The sequence below is a fragment of the Hemitrygon akajei genome, chromosome 28 (genome assembly GCF_048418815.1).
Source record: "Hemitrygon akajei chromosome 28, sHemAka1.3, whole genome shotgun sequence".
NCBI lineage: Eukaryota > Metazoa > Chordata > Chondrichthyes > Myliobatiformes > Dasyatidae > Hemitrygon > Hemitrygon akajei.
In genome coordinates, this window is record NC_133151.1 from 1,660,982 (window position 1) to 1,678,481 (window position 17,500).

The 17,500-nt window shown below is 56.5% G+C and overlaps 1 protein-coding gene across 1 annotated transcript in view; it reads right to left on the bottom strand.

Annotated features, from left to right (window-relative positions):
• Window positions 1–3,412: 3,412 nt before the first annotated feature.
• LOC140717461 (latent-transforming growth factor beta-binding protein 3-like) overlaps window positions 3,413–17,500 on the bottom strand; it is a 315,264-nt gene continuing 301,176 nt past the window's right edge. The window contains exons 4-5 of the mRNA XM_073031043.1: window positions 12,978–13,080; window positions 3,413–4,037 (exon numbers count right to left, since the gene is read on the bottom strand). Of these exons, the coding sequence (XP_072887144.1) occupies window positions 3,883–4,037; window positions 12,978–13,080 (258 nt within the window). The 3' untranslated portion in view covers window positions 3,413–3,882. The remainder of the gene's footprint in view (window positions 4,038–12,977; window positions 13,081–17,500) is intronic.

A 17,500-nucleotide genomic window follows, 5' to 3' on the forward strand; every position in this document is an offset into this window, starting at 1 on the left:
ATTTGGAGTATTGTGTGCAGTTTTGGTCACCGAATTACAGGAAGGATATTAATAAGGTTGAAGGAGTGCAGAGAAGGTTTACAAGGATGTTGCTGGGACTTGAGAAACTGAGTTACAGAGAAAGTTTGAATAGGTTAGGACTTTATTCCCTGGAGTGTAAGAGAATAGGAGAATGAGGGGAGATTTGATAGAGGTGTATAAATTATGATGGGTATAGATAGAGTGAATGCAAGCAGGCTTTTTCCACTGACACTAGGGGAGAAAAAAACCAGAGGACATGGGTTAAGGGTGAAGGGGGAAAAGTTTAAAGGGAACACTGGGGGGGGGGGACTTCTTCACACAGAGAGTGGTGGGAGTGTGGAATGAGCTGCCAGATGAAGTGGTGAATGTGGGCTCACTTTTGACATATAAGAAAAACTTGGACAGGTACATGGATGAGAGGGGTTTGGAGGGATATGGGCCGGGTGCAGGTCAGTGGGACTAGGCAGAAAAATGGCTCAGCACAGCCAAGAAGGGCCGAAAGGCCTGTTTCTGTGCTGTAATGTTCTGTGGTTCTAATGAGAAAGAGGGGGAGATGAGGAAGAGAGGCAGATGGGAAAGAGAGGGAGATGAGGAAGAGAGGCAGATGAGGAAGAGAGGGAGATGAGGAAGAGAGGGAGATGAGGAAGAGAGGCAGATAAGGAAGAGAGGCAGATGAGGAAGAGAGGCAGGTGGGAAAGAGAGGGAGATGAGGAAGAGAGGGAGATGAGGAAGAGAGGTAGATGAGGAAAAGAGAGATGAGGAAGAGAGGCACATGAGGAAGAGAGGCACATGAGGAAGAGAGGCAGATGAGGAAGAGAGGGAGATGAGGAAGAGAGGCAGATGGGAAAGAGAGGGAGAGGAGGACGAGAGGGACTGATCTATCAGAGGAAGACCTGCCACACTCCCAGAACTGGGGAGTAACACACCATCGGGAGGTGCTAGGATGTCGTTAAGCTCTCTCTAGAGGAGGCTGTATAATGCATTGGTCAGACCAGATATGGAATATTGTGAGTAGTTTTGGGCCCTTTATCTGAGAAAGGGGGAGCTGGCATTGGACGGGGTCCGGGGGAGGTTCGCGAGAATGATCCCAAGAATGAAAGAGTTAATGCAACATGAAAGTTCGATAACTCAGGGCCTGTTCTCGCTGGAGTTTAGAAGAATGGGGAGAAGGTGGGGGGGGGGTGAATCTCATCGAAATATATCAGGCATTGAATGGCCTAGATAGAGTGGATGTGGAGAGGAGGTTTCTGTAGTGGGGGAGTCTAGGACCAGAGGACACAGATAGAGTGGATGTGGAATGGATGTTTCCTATAGTGGGGGAGTCTAGGACCAGAGGACACAGATAGAGTGGATGTGGAGAGGATGTTTCCTATAGTGGGGGAGTCTAGGACCAGAGGACACAGATAGAGTGGATGTGGAATGGATGTTTCCTATAGTGGGGGAGTCTAGGACCAGAGGACACAGATAGAGTGGATGTGGAGAGGATGTTTCCTATAGTGGGGGAGTCTAGGACCAGAGGACACAGATAGAGTGGATGTGGAATGGATGTTTCCTACAGTGGGGGAGTCTAGGACCAGAGACACAGATAGAGTGGATGTGGAGAGGATGTTTCCTATAGTGGGGGAGTCTAGGACCAGAGGACACAGATAGAGTGGATGTGGAATGGATGTTTCCTATAGTGGGGGAGTCTAGGACCAGAGGACACAGATAGAGTGGATGTGGAGAGGATGTTTCCTATAGTGGGGGAGTCTAGGACCAGAGGACACAGATAGAGTGGATGTGGAGAGGATGTTTCCTATAGTGGGGGAGTCTAGGACCAGAGGACACAGATAGAGTGGATGTGGAGAGGATGTTTCCTATAGTGGGGAAGTCTAGGACCAGAGGACACAGATAGAGTGGATGTGGAGAGGATGTTTCCTATGGTGGGGGAGTCTAGGACCAGAGGGCACAGATAGAGTGGATGTGGAGAGGAGGTTTCCTATGGTGGGGGAGTCTAGGACCAGAGGGCACAGATAGAGTGGAGTGTGGGAGGATGTTTCCTATGGTGGGGGAGTCTAGGACCAGAGGGCACAGATAGAGTGGATGTGGAGAGGATGTTTCCTATAGTGGGGGAGTCTAGGACCAGAGGACACAGATAGAGTGGATGTGGAGAGGATGTTTCTTGTGGTGGGGGAGTCTAGGACCAGAGGACACAGATAGAGTGGATGGGGAGGGGATGTTTCCTATAGTGGGGAGTCTAGGACCAGAGGACACAGACATTGTGGATGTGGAGGGGATGTTTCCTATGGTGGGGGAGTCTAGACCAGAGGGCACAGATAGAGTGGATGTGGAGAGGATGTTTCCTATAGTGGGGGAGTCTAGGACCAGAGGACACAGATAGAGTGGATGTGGAGAGGATGTTTCTTGTGGTGGGGGAGTCTAGGACCAGAGGACACAGATAGAGTGGATGTGGAGGGGATGTTTCCTATAGTGGGGGAGTCTAGGACCAGAGGACACAGACATTGTGGATGTGGAGGGGATGTTTCCTATAGTGGGGGAGTCTAGACCAGAGGGCACAGATAGAGTGGATGTGGAGAGGATTGTTTCCTATAGTGGGGGAGTCTAGGACCAGAGGACACAGATAGAGTGGATGTGGAGAGGATGTTTCCTATAGTGGGGGAGTCTAGGACCAGAGGACACAGACATTGTGGATGTGGAGGGGATGTTTCCTATAGTGGGGGAGTCTAGGACCAGAGGAGACAGATAGAGTGGATGTGGAGAGGATGTTTCCTATAGTGGGGAAGTCTAGGACCAGAGGACACAGATAGAGTGGATGTGGAGAGGATTTTCCTATAGTGGGGGAGTCTAGGACCAGAGGACACAGATAGAGTGGTGTGGAGGGGATGTTTCCTATAGTGGGGGAGTCTAGGACCAGAGGACACAGACATTGTGGATGTGGAGGGGATGTTTCCTATAGTGGGGGAGTCTAGGACCAGAGGGCACAGATAGAGTGGATGTGGAGAGGATGTTTCCTATAGTGGGGGAGTCTAGGACCAGAGGACACAGATAGAGTGGATGTGGAGAGGATGTTTCCTATAGTGGGGGAGTCTAGGACCAGAGGACACAGACATTGTGGATGTGGAGGGGATGTTTCCTATAGTGGGGGAGTCTAGGACCAGAGGGCACAGATAGAGTGGATGTGGAGAGGATGTTTCCTATAGTGGGGAAGTCTAGGACCAGAGGACACAGATAGAGTGGATGTGGAGAGGATTTTCCTATAGTGGGGGAGTCTAGGACCAGAGGACACAGATAGAGTGGATGTGGAGAGGATGTTTCCTATAGTGGGGGAGTCTAGGACCAGAGGGACCACAGATAGAGTGGATGGGGAGAGGATGTTTCCTGTGGTGGGGAGTCTAGGACCAGAGGACTGCAGAAACCCTTGAGTGTATGCCTGATGTTTCTTTCCCCCTCTGGGACCCTTCTGGGTTTGTGTCCCGTGATCCACCGTGGATACACATGGATTGAGGACCCGCATCGACAGAGCAATTGAGACGGACGCAGTTGAGGCAAGAGAGCGGGATCTTGATCGCGATCGTGCCAAATGGTACGGCAGAGTCAAGGGGCTGAATGGCCTGCCTCGGTTAGAGCCCGTCGCACTCTGCCTGCTCACAGACGAGAGGAGGTCTGCAGTCGCTGGGACACATGCAGGACGCTGGAGGAACTCGGTGGGCCAGGAGTAGAGTTGACGTTCCGGGCCGAGAACCTTCGTCGGGGCCGGAACGCGGACTGTCGACTCTTTTCCACAGATGCTGCCCGGCACGCCGAGCTCCCCCGGCATACCCTGCCCGCTGTTGGACGAGGGAGGAGGACTGGACGCAGGGGTCAGGACCCGGGCGGGCGCTTTTGGAGGGAGACCCGCGGCGCGCTGGCATCAGGACCGCCGGGCCACTTACCTTGGCAGTGGGTGGCGTTCAGCCGCTTGTAGCCCTGGGGGCACTCCACGCCGGTGCCGAAGCCAGTCTTCGGGTCGGTCAGGTCTGTGGGGGGAGGCGGAACAGGGTTGCTGACATTTGATGGAGGGGGGGGGGGTGCAGATCCCAGCGGAGAACTTACCCTCCAGGAGGCCCTGCTGTTGGGTTCGGAGGCTGCCTCGACGACCCGGGGAGCCGTGTCGGGCCTGGCTCCTGAGGAGGGTCGCCCAAACAGGTCAAAGGGCAGAGGCCAGACTGAGGTTCGGGGGGGGGGGGGGCTGGTAAAAGAAAATCGTCACGGAAACTGCGACGGAAGAAACCCCCCCCCCCGCATCTGAGCGCGACGGTATTCCTGAGTCCCCGCCCGGGACTCGCGTCCCTGACACACGAGGAGGCCCCGAACACCGCCAGAGATGGAGGACCTTCGCTGCTGCCCGAAACGCCAGTGGGGGCAGTGGGCAGTGGGCAATATTGCTCTCAACACCGGCGATTCGCGTGCCCATCACCTTCTCTTCAACAAGCAGGTGCACCTAGTAGAGTGGCCATTGAGTGTGAGGTCAGATGCCATAGCAACAGGCCCCTCGGCCCTCAGCTCTGACGCTCACCATCGTCCCCTCCTATACTAATCCCATTTACCTGCTCTTCGATCACAGCCTTCTACGCTCTGAGGATTAGAAAGCTCATCCGTACTGTGAGCACACCAGGATTGGTGGGAATTTATTTTAAAAAATTATTTAGAGAGCCACAGCTCGGTTACAGGGCCTACAGGCCCAACGAGCCTGTGCGGCTGATTACACCCATGTGATCGATTGACCCGGACTGACTTGTACGTCTTTGGACTGTGGGAGGAAACCGGGGCACCCGGAAGAAACCCACGCGGTCACGGGGAGAGCGTGCAAACTCCTCGTGGGCAGCGGTGGGAATTGAACCCGGGTCGCTGGCGCCACGCTGCTGGTTAGGGAAGGAATGACAAACTGGAGAAAAGTCGGCGGGCGCTGGATATCCAGAGCAATACACACACACACACAGAGGAAATGTGGAAGAACTCAGCAGGCCAGGCAGCGAGTGTGGGAAAGAGTAAACGGTCCTCACTTCGGGCCGAACCCCTTCGTCAGGACTGGAAACGCCGACCGCCTACTCTTTTCCAGAGATGCTGCCTGGCCTTCTGGGTTCCTCCAGCATTGAGGAGTTCCAGAGTCCCGGGCGCAGGCAGAGTGCTCGAAATGGGAGCCAGGAGGCCAGAACTGGAGGGGCTCCGAGCCCTCGAAAGGCTGCGGGGGGAGAGGAGGTCGCAGAAAGCTCGCGGGGAGCTGCCTGTTCTTCCCGCCATCTCGCCGCGTCCCCATGGGTCCATCTAATCCACCCCACCTCTTCCCTTCCACCCACCCTGCAGATTCTGACCCGCTCGCTCCGCGATAGTGTTCGACTGCAAGGCTGTAAGACATGGAGCGGAGTTCGGCCTGCCCGGCCTATTGAGCCTGCTCTGGCGTTTCACCCTTCACCTCTCGACCCCCATTCTCCTGCCTTCTCCGCATAACCCTAGACGCCCTGACTAATCAAAATCCTCTCGGCCTTCCGCTTCAAATCGACCCAGCGACTCGGCCTTCACAGCCGTCTGTGGCAATGAATTCCACAGATTCACCACCCTCTGGCTACAGAAATTCCTCCTGATCTCCTTTCCAGAGGGGCATACTCGTATTCTGAAGCTGTGCCCTATTCTCTGGGTGAAAAACTTACCCCTGACATCCCCCTTGCTTCCAAGCCCCTTAAACCTGTGCCCCCTCTTGTTAGCCATTTCAAAAAGCCTCTGTCTATCCACACGATCGATGCCTCTCATCATCTTACACGCCTCTATCAGGTCACCTCTCCTCCTCCGTCGCTCCGAGGAGAAAAGGCTAAATTCACTCTGTGCGATTTGATCGGGGAGCGGCCTACAGTCAACAAACGCTAAATCGAACTGAACTGAGCTGGAAACTGGGCATTCCTGGACGGTCTCGATGACTTTGTGGTTTGATTTTATATTCTGTGTTTCCCGCCATTTTGCTTCTGCCTTTTGCGCGGTTTGTCCTTTTTTTTTTAAACGCGTTGGGGGTTTGATTTTTTCTCTTTGAACGGGGTCCACGGCAGTTGGTGGCTGTCTGCGAGGAAGACGAATTTTAGGGCTTGTATAATGAATGTAGTTAGAATCTTAGAAACTTTGACTCTTTGACCAATGGCTTCAAAAGGCTTTGGCATTAGACCGTCGCTTTGAATTTCTAACGAACCGCTAACCATCCCAAAACCGTGGGGGGGGGGGTGGGCACTGACCCGGCATCACCCTGTCCCCAGCTCTGTAGGATTTAGAGTGACGTCCCTCCGTCGCCGTGGCGTTGAGGCCAGCGAGGGGAGGGGTGCATTGGCGCAGCACCTCTCCCGTCCAGTTCGGGGCCTTCCTGAAACTCTCCGCGGCCCGCGGCGCCAGGGGAGATCTGAACGCCTGCCTGACCTGCTGATGTCGCCCAGGGGATTAACATTGGCCCAAAACTCGGCAGGAGGCCGAGGTAAACAACTCCCTCGGTTTGCCAAAACCCCGGCCGGCGGAGAGTCCCTGGCTCCCTCCAGGAACGGCAAACAAATGCCGGTGGGGTCCCCGCGAGGGGAACCGAACAAAGGTCTTGTGGGGCGGGAGGGTGTTCGGGGGGTTTCCGATTTGCCACTGACAGCTTTACCGTAAGTGGCAGGAGGACACAGGGCTCCATTCAGCAAGCACAGCCCTAGAGCTGCGAGTCAAAGCCCCACACGCGACAAAGAAAATATTGTCCGCGGCCAGAGAGGCTTTGGGATGTTACTGCCGGGAAGAGCAGGACGCAGCAGGCCGGGCCTGCGCTTTCGGAATGGCCTCGGTCCAGGAACTCGGGCCCACACCCACTCACGCTGGGCCCCAGCTGTGCTCCTCTCCTGTTTCCCAGCTCTGAATGTTTCACATCTGTTTTCCCAGCTACTGGCTGGAGCTTAATGGTATTTTCATGCTTTTGACAGAGCGGCCCCGATGGCCCATAAAGTCCCAGCTCACAACGTTCCCCGCCTTCCCCTTGTTGTGGCGTACTTCGCTACAGGGCCAGGCAGGGGCAAGTATTCCCGGCCCACTCTCACTGGGAGGGTCACACTGAGGGAGGGGCAGTGAGGAGGGAGCGTCACTCTGAGGGAGGGGAGGTGAGTAGGGAGCTTCACACTGTGGGAGGGGCGGTGAGGAAGGTGTGTCACACTGAGGGGCGCGGTGAGGAGGGAGTGTCACACTGTGGGAGGGGCGGTGAGGAAGGTGTGTCACACTGAGGGGCGCGGTGAGGAGGGAGTGTCACACTGTGGGAGGGGCGGTGAGGAAGGTGTGTCACACTGAGGGGCGCGGTGAGGAGGGAGTGTCACACTGTGGGAGGGGCAGTGAGGAGGGAGTGTCACACTGTGGGAGGGGCGGTGAGGAGGGAGTGTCACACTGTGGGAGGGGTGATTAGGAGGGACAGTGTGCAGGGAGCGTCACACTGTGGGAGGGCTGGTGAGGAGGGAGGGTCACATTGTGGGAGGGGCGGTGAGGAGGAGCGCCACACTGTGGGAGGGCTGGTGAGGAGGGAGGGTCACACTGTGGGAGGGGCGGTGAGGAGGGAGCGTCACACTGTGGGAGGGGGTGATTAGGAGGGACAGTGTGGAGGGAGCGCCACACTGTGGGAGGGCGGTGAGGAGGGAGGGTCACACTGTGGGAGGGGCAGTGAGGAGGGAGCGTCACACTGTGGGAGGGGCAGTGAGGAGGGAGGGTCACACTGAGGGAGGGACAGTGTGGAGGGAGCGCCACACTGTGGGAGGGGCAGTGAGGAGGGAGGGTCACACTGTGGGAGGGGCAGTGAGGAGGGAGGGTCACACTGAGGGAGGGACAGTGTGGAGGGAGCGTCACACTGTGGGAGGGCTGGTGAGGGGGGAGCGCCACACTGTGGGGAGGGCTGGTGAGGAGGGAGGGTCACACTGTGGGAGGGCTGGTGAGGAGGGAGGGTCACACTGTGGGAGGGGCAGTGAGGAGGGAGGGTCACACTGTGGGAGGGGCAGTGAGGAGGGAGGGTCACACTGAGGGGGGACAGTGTGGAGGGAGCGTCACACTGTGGGAGGGCTGGTGAGGAGGGAGGGTCACACTGTGGGAGGGGCAGTGAGGAGGGAGCGTCACACTGTGGGAGGGCGGTGAGGAGGGAGCGTCACACTGTGGGAGGGGTGATTAGGAAGGGACAGTGTGGAGGGAGTGTCACACTGAGGGAGGGGCGGTGAGGAGGGAGCGTCACACTGTGGGAGGGGCGGTGAGGAGGGAGCGCCACACTGTGGGAGGGCTGGTGAGGAGGGAGGGTCACACTGTGGGAGGGCGGGTGAGGAGGGAGCGTCACACTGTGGGAGGGGTGATTAGGAGGGACAGTGTGGAGGGAGTGTCACACTGAGGGAGGGGCAGTGAGGAGGGAGCCCCAGGTTATGAGAAGCTCGCCAACACAAAATCAGTCTGTGGGATCTCACGGTCCATTCTCGTCCCAATCCCAGGTCCTCGTTCCATCTCACTGTCGTTCCTATCCGCACCTAGTGGGGCAACGGGCAGCAGCCTGGCCATTTCTTTAGCATTTGCCTGTCTTTTCACAAGGCCGAGTTGCTGGCCACCCATGCCAGGGGCCAGCCAGATTCGAACCGGGACCCCTCGCTTCAAAATCTGGTTCTGATACCACTACACCTCCGGCCAGCACAAGTCTGGCCCTCTGGGACATCCTGCCTACGGCCTAAGGATTGATTATAAACCCGTTCCCACTCCTGAGTCAGAGAGAGAGAGGGAGTGTCTTAGAATAATAGTCTGTTGGCTTCTGTCATCTCTTTCCTTTTATAAACCTTGATTACTTCCAGCACCTTTATCGAGTCATCAGGCTGAGCTATGACTCGTTAGCTGAGGAATTCAGCTCGGCTACGAGCCCCACCGGCCACCCTACGCGCCTTCTGCCAAGTCCAGTGCAGAGCCAGCTCCAGCCCCGGGGAGGGGGAAGAACCCCTCGCCCTTCGGAGACTGCGGGACCAGCCTGCCACCTCTCCCCGTATCCGCCCTCCTCCTCACCCTGGAGGCCGAGGAGACTCGACCTCCCTGCCAGCTGCGGCCTACCGGCCTGATTTCCTATTGATGTTCGGAGAATTTCTGGCGGTCTGAGCAGAGCAGAGAGAAAAAAAATAGAAAAACAAACTTTAATAAGCATGATGTAGGCTTGGGGACTGGACAAGGATTTGGAACTTCCCCTTGTTAGAACAAACGGGGGGGGGGGATAATTGGGAAAATACCGTGGCTTAGCGGTTGGCATGACATCATTCCAGCTTTGCGCATCGTCAATTCCTGCGCCGCCTGTGAGGAGTCTGTACGTTCTCCCCGTGACCGCCTGGGTTTCCTCCCGCAGTCCAGAGACGTACCGGTTGGTAGGTTAATTGGTCACTGTAAACGGCCCCGTGATTGGGCGAGGGTTAAATATGCTGAGGTCATCTGTGTCATCCGCAAGCTCGGGGACGTGCCTAGAGCTGGGTCCCGCCATGCGTCAGGGATCGGCGTAACGGGACGAGAGGGACTGCTGCCCCCAGGGACTGACTGCGGCCTTACGGTTGCCAGGTCCGGTGTCCAGTCGCCCGAGGGAGGCGCTGAGGCACAGCGAGGAGGACAGTTCCCTCACTAGTTTCCGGGCTACGGTGGCGTTAAGCGTCCAGCTGAAGTCTACAGGCAGCAGACCCCATTTTCCAGGTGGGACAGGACAGAGCGGAGGGCAGGAGCCATTTCATCGTCAGTGGATTGATCCTGGGAGACCCGGGCCAGGCCTCGTCTACTAGCCCACCAGCACCTCTGCGCCCTACAAGGGGGTGGCTGCCTTCAAAAGCCCATCTCAGCCTAACGCCGTCACTGCGCCCAGGGTCGAAATGTAATGCCCTGCCTTGCAACGCCAGCAAGCTCACTCGTAGAACTGAGGACGTGATGCAGACGCACTGAAGGAATCGGAGAATGTGATGAGTCCTGTCTCTATCACACTCCTGTCTCTCTCCCCCACTTTCACTCTCACTCTCACTCCCTCTCTCCCCTCTCTCTCTCCCTCCCTCTCTCTCTCCCACACTTTCGCTCTCACTCTCACTCCCTATATCCCCCTCTCTCCCTCTCTCTCCCCCTCTCTCTCCCCTCTCTCTCTCACTCCCTATATCCCCCTCTCTCCCTCTCTCCCCTCTCTCTCTCCCTCCCTCTCCCCCTCCCTCTCTCTCCCTCTCTCTCCCCTCCCTCTCTCTCTCCCTCCCTCTCTCGCTCTCCCCTCTCTCCCTCCCTCTCTCTCCCTCCCTCTCTCTCTCTCCCTCTCTCGCTCTCCCCTCTCTCCCTCTCTCTCGCTCTCCCCCTCTCCCTCTCTCGCTCTCCCCCCTCTCTCTCTCCCCTCTCTCTCCCTCCCCCTCTCTCCCTCTCTCTCCCTCTCTCCCCTCTCTCTCTCCCCCTCTGCCCCTCCTTTTCCCATCTCTCTCCCCCTCCACCCCCTCTCTCTGTCTGTCTATCTCCCTCCCACCCTTCACTGCCCCTCTTTCTCACCCCTCCTCTCCCCCTACACCACACCCTCCCCCCCCTCTCTCTCTCCAACCTCCCTTAGCAACGAACTCAATCCGACCGACCGCTTGGCCTTCCTTCCACATTCCGCTGCACCCTGTTTGAAAAGCTACACATTAATTCTCTTCCCAGCGTCTGCTCGGGAGCTTTTCGGTCCCAGCTCCGAGAGAGAGGCACCCCGCCACTTTGAGGCTGCGGCCCCCACTTTAACCCGGCCTCTCGGGCCCCCGTGCTGACCTCGTAGAGGTCACGCATTGAAGGAGCGGGGAATACGGTGCTGGTAGGGGAACCAACTCCAGCCTTTCCTCAAAATAACGTTATCCCGGGACCCATGTCATCCTCTCTGCTCGAATCCCCAAACATCCCAGCACCAGGCCCGAGGGTCTCCGACCCTCGCTTCTCCGGAGGGCTCGGACAACCGAGGCTGGGGAGAGTGCGGTGTTTATTCTGGACTCCCTCTCCTCGCTGTCTCCACGCTTTCCTCTCTGATTCCGCGAACAATACAGCAGGAATTCGTTGAATCTGCCTGATTATTGTTCTTGGCCGAGCGCCTGGGAATTTCAAAAAACTGGGAAAGCGTCAAGGAATTTTCTAGCCATAGCTTTTCCTGATGCAGCCCGCATTCCTCGCCGTGGCGCGCTGTTAGACCTTCGCGCTCGACTGCGACACGGCGATATAGCCCACGTTCCTCGCTGCAGTTTCGGAATCAGCCTTAACATCGCCGGCGTATGTCGCGAGATTTGTGAACTTTGCGGCAGCAGTATGATGCGTACTTAATGTAGAGAAAAAGACCGTGAATTACTGTAAATATATAAAATAGTTCAATTAGTGAGGTAGTTCAAAGTAGTGAGGTAGTGGTCATGGGCTCAACGTCCAATCAGAAATCGGACGGCAGAGGGGAAGAAGCTGAATCGTTGAGGCTCCTGTACCTCCTCCCTGATGGTAGCAATGAGAAGGGGGCATGTCCTGGGAGGTGGGGGGTCCTTCAGGAAAAACCGCCCCCTTTTTGAGGCACCCCTCCTCAAAGATGTCCTGGATATGACGGAGGCCGGTGTCCGTGATGGATCTGACTGAGTTCTGAGTTTAGAACTCTCTGCAGCTTCCTCGCCTGTCAGTACCTCCAGTTGAACTCGGTCTTTTTGTGTGTTTCCCCCGAGCCGTCAGTCTGTGGTTTTGTATTGCCGTGTGCTCCTGCTCGACTCCGGCCCCTGTATCACTGAGTGCTCCGTCTCTCACCGGTTTCCCATTATCACCTGTATTGCTGCTACACGTGTCTCAGTGTGCTCCACCTATCATCTGCCTCTCCGTATATTGCGTAGTGTGCTTCAGTCCTGTGTTTTCCCCTGATTGTGCCAGTGGGCTTTCCTGAGCCTTTGTACCTGAACTCTGGGTATCGACCCTGCCTGTTTGCTGACCCTGATTTCGCCTGCTTACCTTGACCGTTCTGGTTTTTGACCCCGCCTGTTTCCTGATTCCGGTTTTTGGATTTCTCGGGATGTTTTAATCCCGGCCTGAACTCTGAGGCCCACTTTGCTTGCACCTGGGGATTTGTTACTCAGTAAACGTCACAACGTGTGCCCAGTAATCGGGTCCCTGCTCCAGCGCCCTGACATAGCCGTAGTGAATCTGTGGAATTCGTTGCCACAGGCAACTTGGAGGCCAAGTCACTGGGTGTATTTAAGGCAGGGGTTGATAGCTTCTTGATTGGTCCGGGGGAGAGGGCAGGAGATCGGGGCTGGGAGGGAAAATGGATAGGCTATGATGAGATGGGGGAGCAGACTCGATGGGCCAAATGGCCTCATTCTGCTCCTGCATCTTATGGTCTTATACCCACAAATATAACACTGACACACACCCAAACTTCACGACGGCACTCTGAGAGAAACGAGCGTGGCGGAGACCGAAATGGTTGTGACCCCGGGTCAGCCGCAGCATTTAAGAAAAGGAGCCGTAAGCGTAAAGAACACGATGAGAGAACGTGGACAGAAGAGCAACGACCTGAGCGCAGTGCGCCAGACAACCCGTTATATATTGCGCGTGGGCTGACTGCGCGTGTGTCCGGAGACGCTGGGCGACGGTGGGGTGGGTTAACGGGCGGAGGCGTGGGGTGGGGGTGGGGGTGAGTGGTTTTCGAGTCTGGTGGACGCCGCGAAGCCCCTGCCCTGGGTGGGGGGGACGGGCAGTCCGTGAGCGGGAGTTCGATCAGCCACCCCGCACCAGGCCCCGCCCCAGGCCCCAAGCCCCAGGCCCCAGGCCCCGCCCCAGGCCCCAGGCCCCGCCCCAGGCCCCAGGCCCCGCCCCAGGCCCCAGACCCCGGCCCCAGACCCCACCCCAGGCCCCGGCCCCGGCCCCGGTGCTTTACCGGCCCCAGACCCCACCCCTGGCCCCGGCCCCGGCCTACTCACAGTGCTGGTGCCGACACTTGTTGCAGTTGTTGAAGCCCCACGAGGCTCCGACGCTCCCGCAGCAGTCCTCCTCCTTGGTCAGGCCCGGCAGCGGGTTACTGCACTGTAGGCAAAGGCGGGTGTCCCAGCGTCAGTCCCGGCCAGTGAACCAGCTGAGAGAAACCTTCCCCTTCCCTCCCCGCCAACCCTGCTCACCCGCTCACCAGAGCCCGGGCGCTTGCTTAACAAAGCCGGCCAAAGTCAGAAGTCTGTCCGCTCCCCCCGATCCCCGTGCAGTCGGGACCGATTCCTTACTTAATCTTACTTCGTGACGCGGTGCGACCCCGATTTAATCCCAACCCGATCGCCGGACGATTTACAGTGACCGATTACCCTGCCCGGTACGTCTTTGGGCTGCGTGAGGACATTCCCCGGGGAGGGCGGACAGAGGCTCCTTGCGTAGGGCCCCGGAATTGAACTCCGAGCCTCCGGCGGGGCGCTGACCGCCACACCGCTGTGGAGTGGACAACACCCTTTCCCGCTCTCTCGCCCACCAATCATTTTCATCCGCACCCTCCTCCCCACCCCCCATTGGCTCAGCCACACAGGAGGCCATTCGGCCAGTCCGGTCAATGCCAGCTCCCGGCAGAGCAATTCCATCAGTTCTGTTCCCTCCCCTCCCCACCACCTCGAAGTTCAGAGTTCAGAGTTCAGAGTAAATTTATTATCAAAGTACTCTGAGATTCGTTCATAAGAAGGACGATAGAATGAATGACAAACAAAGACAAAGGACGAATGTGCGAACGACGAACTGCGTAAAACCAAAAATAATTAATAATAATAATAATAATAATAATAATAATAATAATAAAGAGTAATAAATAATATTCATCACATAAGTTGGAGAGCCCTTGAAAGTGAGTCCATGGGTCGTGGGATCAGTTCAGGGTTGAGGTGGGTGAAGTTATCCACGCTGGTTCAGGAGCCTGACGGCTGAGGGGTGATAACTGTTCCTGAACCTGGTGGTGCGGGGCCTGAGGCTCCTGTACCTCCTTCCTGATGGTTGAGGGGTGAAAACTGCTCCTGAACCTGGTGGTGTGAGTCCTGAGGCTCCTGTACCTCCTTCCTGATGGTTGAGGGGTGAAAACTGCTCCTGAACCTGGTGGTGCGGGGCCTGAGGCTCCTGTACCTCCTGCCTGGTGGCCGCGGTGAGAGGGGAACGCGGCCTGGATGGTGGGGTGGGCCCTTTGACGACGGACGTAGCTTTCTTGAGGCCGTGCTCCTAGCGGAGGCGCTCCCTGCTGGGGAGGAGCTTTTCCTGTGATGAACCGGGCTGTGTCCTCCACCGTAGGAGCCCCTCCTCCCTATTTGCCCTGGGGCAGTGCCAAGGTTCCCTCTCTCTCTCTCTCTCTCTCTCTCTCTCTCTCTCTCTCTCTCTCTCTCTCTCTCTCTCTCTCTCTCCTCACACCAACTCCCCTCTCGTTACGTGGCCGCATTAAGAAACAGATTCCTGTAACTAGGCAAGCGACTGGTATGCCTCTGGGGAGTGGTCAGGAACGGGAACGCCCAGGGGGGAAATTTATATGGACAAAGGTTGAAGGTGCATTTGTTACCAAAGTGCCAATTCGGCACACAACTCTGAAACCCGTCTTCTCCAGATAGCCATGGAGCAATGAGGGTCCGTGTCATCCGTTCAGAGAGCAATATCAGGCGTCAGAACCCCCTCTCCCCCCCACGCGCTGAAAAAAACGCACAAACAGCAACAGGAAAGCCACAAAATCAAAAGGCACATGGGTTCAGCTCAGCGTTCATTATCCGCAGGCCGTCCCGATTCAAAAGTTGCCCAGATGTGGTGGTAACAGAGAACTAGAACACACCCTAGAGTCCATATCTAAAATCCGTCCGCCGACAGCGTTGAGGGAGAGAGAGAGAGATCACTCGAGGGCAAGGAGCTTCCCTCAAGAGCAGCGGGCGGGAGGCGGCTGTACGCAGGCGCCTTCTCCAGCGGCAGCAGTGAGCGAGAGGCCGGCAGACGGCGCAGAATGCCGGCCGGCCCTCGGCGAGAGATGGCCGCGGTGGCGTGCAACCTACACACGGGCAGCGTCGAGTCCAGGTCCGTGAAATGGTGAGGCAGCTCACCTACGACTTCGTAACTATCGTCAACGCTACCTACACCACTGAAAGTGTCAGCGCAACTTCGAAACTTTCTCTTCCCGACAAAGCTGCCTGCTCCCATTCCAACAGGTCAGTCCACTCCCGTTGTTATACGTCCTTTCAAATATTAGACTAATCCAAAGGAAAACATGAGATACGTCTAACTTCATCTTTTACTTTAAACAAATTGTTCACGTGTCACGTTTTTTAAAAAATTATTTATTTACGGGATGTGGGCATCTCCAGCCAAGCCAGCATCTATTGCCCATCCCTAGTTGCCCTTGAGAAGGTGGTGATGAGCTGCCCTCTTGAACCGCTGCAGTCCCTGAGGTGTAGGTTCACCCCCAGTGCTGTTAGGGAGGCAATTCCACGATTCTGACCCAGCGACAATGAAGGAACGGCGATATGTTTCCGAGTCAGGATGGGGAGTGACTCGGAGGGGGATTTCCGAGTGGGGGTGTTTCCAGGTATCTCCTTCTAGACGGTGGTGGTCGAGGGTCTGGGAGGGGCTGCCTCAGGAACGTCGGTGTGCTGTCGCAGTGCATCTTGTAGATAGTACACACTGCGGCAACTGTCCGTCGATGGTGGGGGGATTGGATGCTTGAGGAGGGTGGTACCAATCAAGACAGCTGCCTTGTACTGGATGGTGTCGAGTTCTTGACTGTTGATGGAGCTTCACTCATCCAGGCGAGGGGCGAGTATTCCATTCCACTTCTGACCTGAGCCTTGTCGATGGTGGACGGGCTTTGGGGAGTCAGGAGGTGAGTGACACACCGCAGGATTCCTAGCCCTTTGACCTGCTCTGGTCTCCACGGTGTTTATATTTCTAGACCAGTTCAGTTTCCTGTCGATGGTAACCCCCGGGATAGTAGGGGAGCATCGTGACGTACACAATTCACTTATTTTTGCATAAAATCCGTAATAGATTATTTAACTGACCAAGAATGCTTAATTAAACGATCGTTCGTTCATTATGTGCCTTGTCACAAGACGTGGGCCATCGTGGTCTTTGAGAATGATTGTTCTTTGCAAACCTTTCTACGGAAGTGACCTGCCATTGCCCTTGTTCTGGGCAGTGTGTCATTACAAGACGGGTGACCCCCAGCCGTTATCAAGACCCTTCGGAGATTGTCTGCCCGGCGTCAGTGGTCACATGACCTGGTCTTGTGATCTGCCAGAAGGAAGTTAACAGATGTCACCGGCCAGCTATTGTTATTGCAACCACCTACTATCCAACGACTGGTGTGCATCCAACGTCGCGTGTTCTCACAACCGACTAGCAGGCGCCAAAAGTGGGAGCACTCTCTGCCCTCAGGTTTGCAAAAAAAAAACACAAATCGTTCGCTGCTTCACTTGGCGGTAAGGGTAACCTTTGGTGTCTTTTTATTATGGGCGGGGTCCTCGGGAATCGAGGGGCGGCGCGGCGTGCCGCGTGCCAACGGGAAAAAATCCGTGCGTGCCGACTTGGGCACACGTGCCGTAGGTTCGCCACCCTTGGATGGTCGCAGTGCAGCGACGTCTCTTTAGGACTGCGAGAACGAGGGGTTTCCTCAGCCAGGGGGTGCGTCTGTGGAACCTGCCCGCTGCAGGAGCCAAGTCACTGGAAGAGCCCAAGGCAGAGATGAGTTCTTAAATGCTCGGGGGGGGGCTAAGGGTTACTGAGAAGGTGGGAGAATGGGTTTGAGGCAAAAAAAAATTGGCCATCGGGACTCACGGCCTAGTTCTGCTGCCATAGACTCAGTGGTCACTCTATTAGGTACCTCCTGTGCCTCATAAAGTAGCCAGATCATATGTGGTGTTCATGGTCTTCTGCTGTCGTAGGCCGTCCACTTCAAGGTTCGATGTTTTGAGCGTTCAGAGGCGTTCTCCTGTACACACCGCTGTTGTAACGGGCGGTTACTTGAGTTACCGTCACCTTCCTGTCAGCTTGAACCAGTCTGGCCGTTCTCCTCCGACCCCTCTCATTAACGAGGCGTTTTCGCCCACAGAACTGCCGCCCACTGGGTGTGTCTTGTTCATCGCCCCGCTCTCTGTAGACTCCAGAGACTGTTGTGCGTGAAAGTCCCAGCAGTTTCCGAGATACTCACACCACCCCATCCGGCACCAACAGCCATTCCGCGGTGGAAGTCACATTTCTTCTCCATTCTGTGCGACAGGCACAAATCGCCGGGGGGGACTCAGCAGTGTCTACGGAAATGAATAAACAATCGACCCCTCGGGCCGAGACCCTCGGTCAGGACTGTCCCCCCCACCCCATTCTGATGTCCGGCCTGGACAACGACCTCTTGCCCGTGCCGGCCTGCTTTGACGCACAGTGGGTTGCTGCCGCGGGATCGGCTGACCAGATACTTGCGTCAACGAGCAGGCGCGGCGAGTAAAGGGGCCCCGGA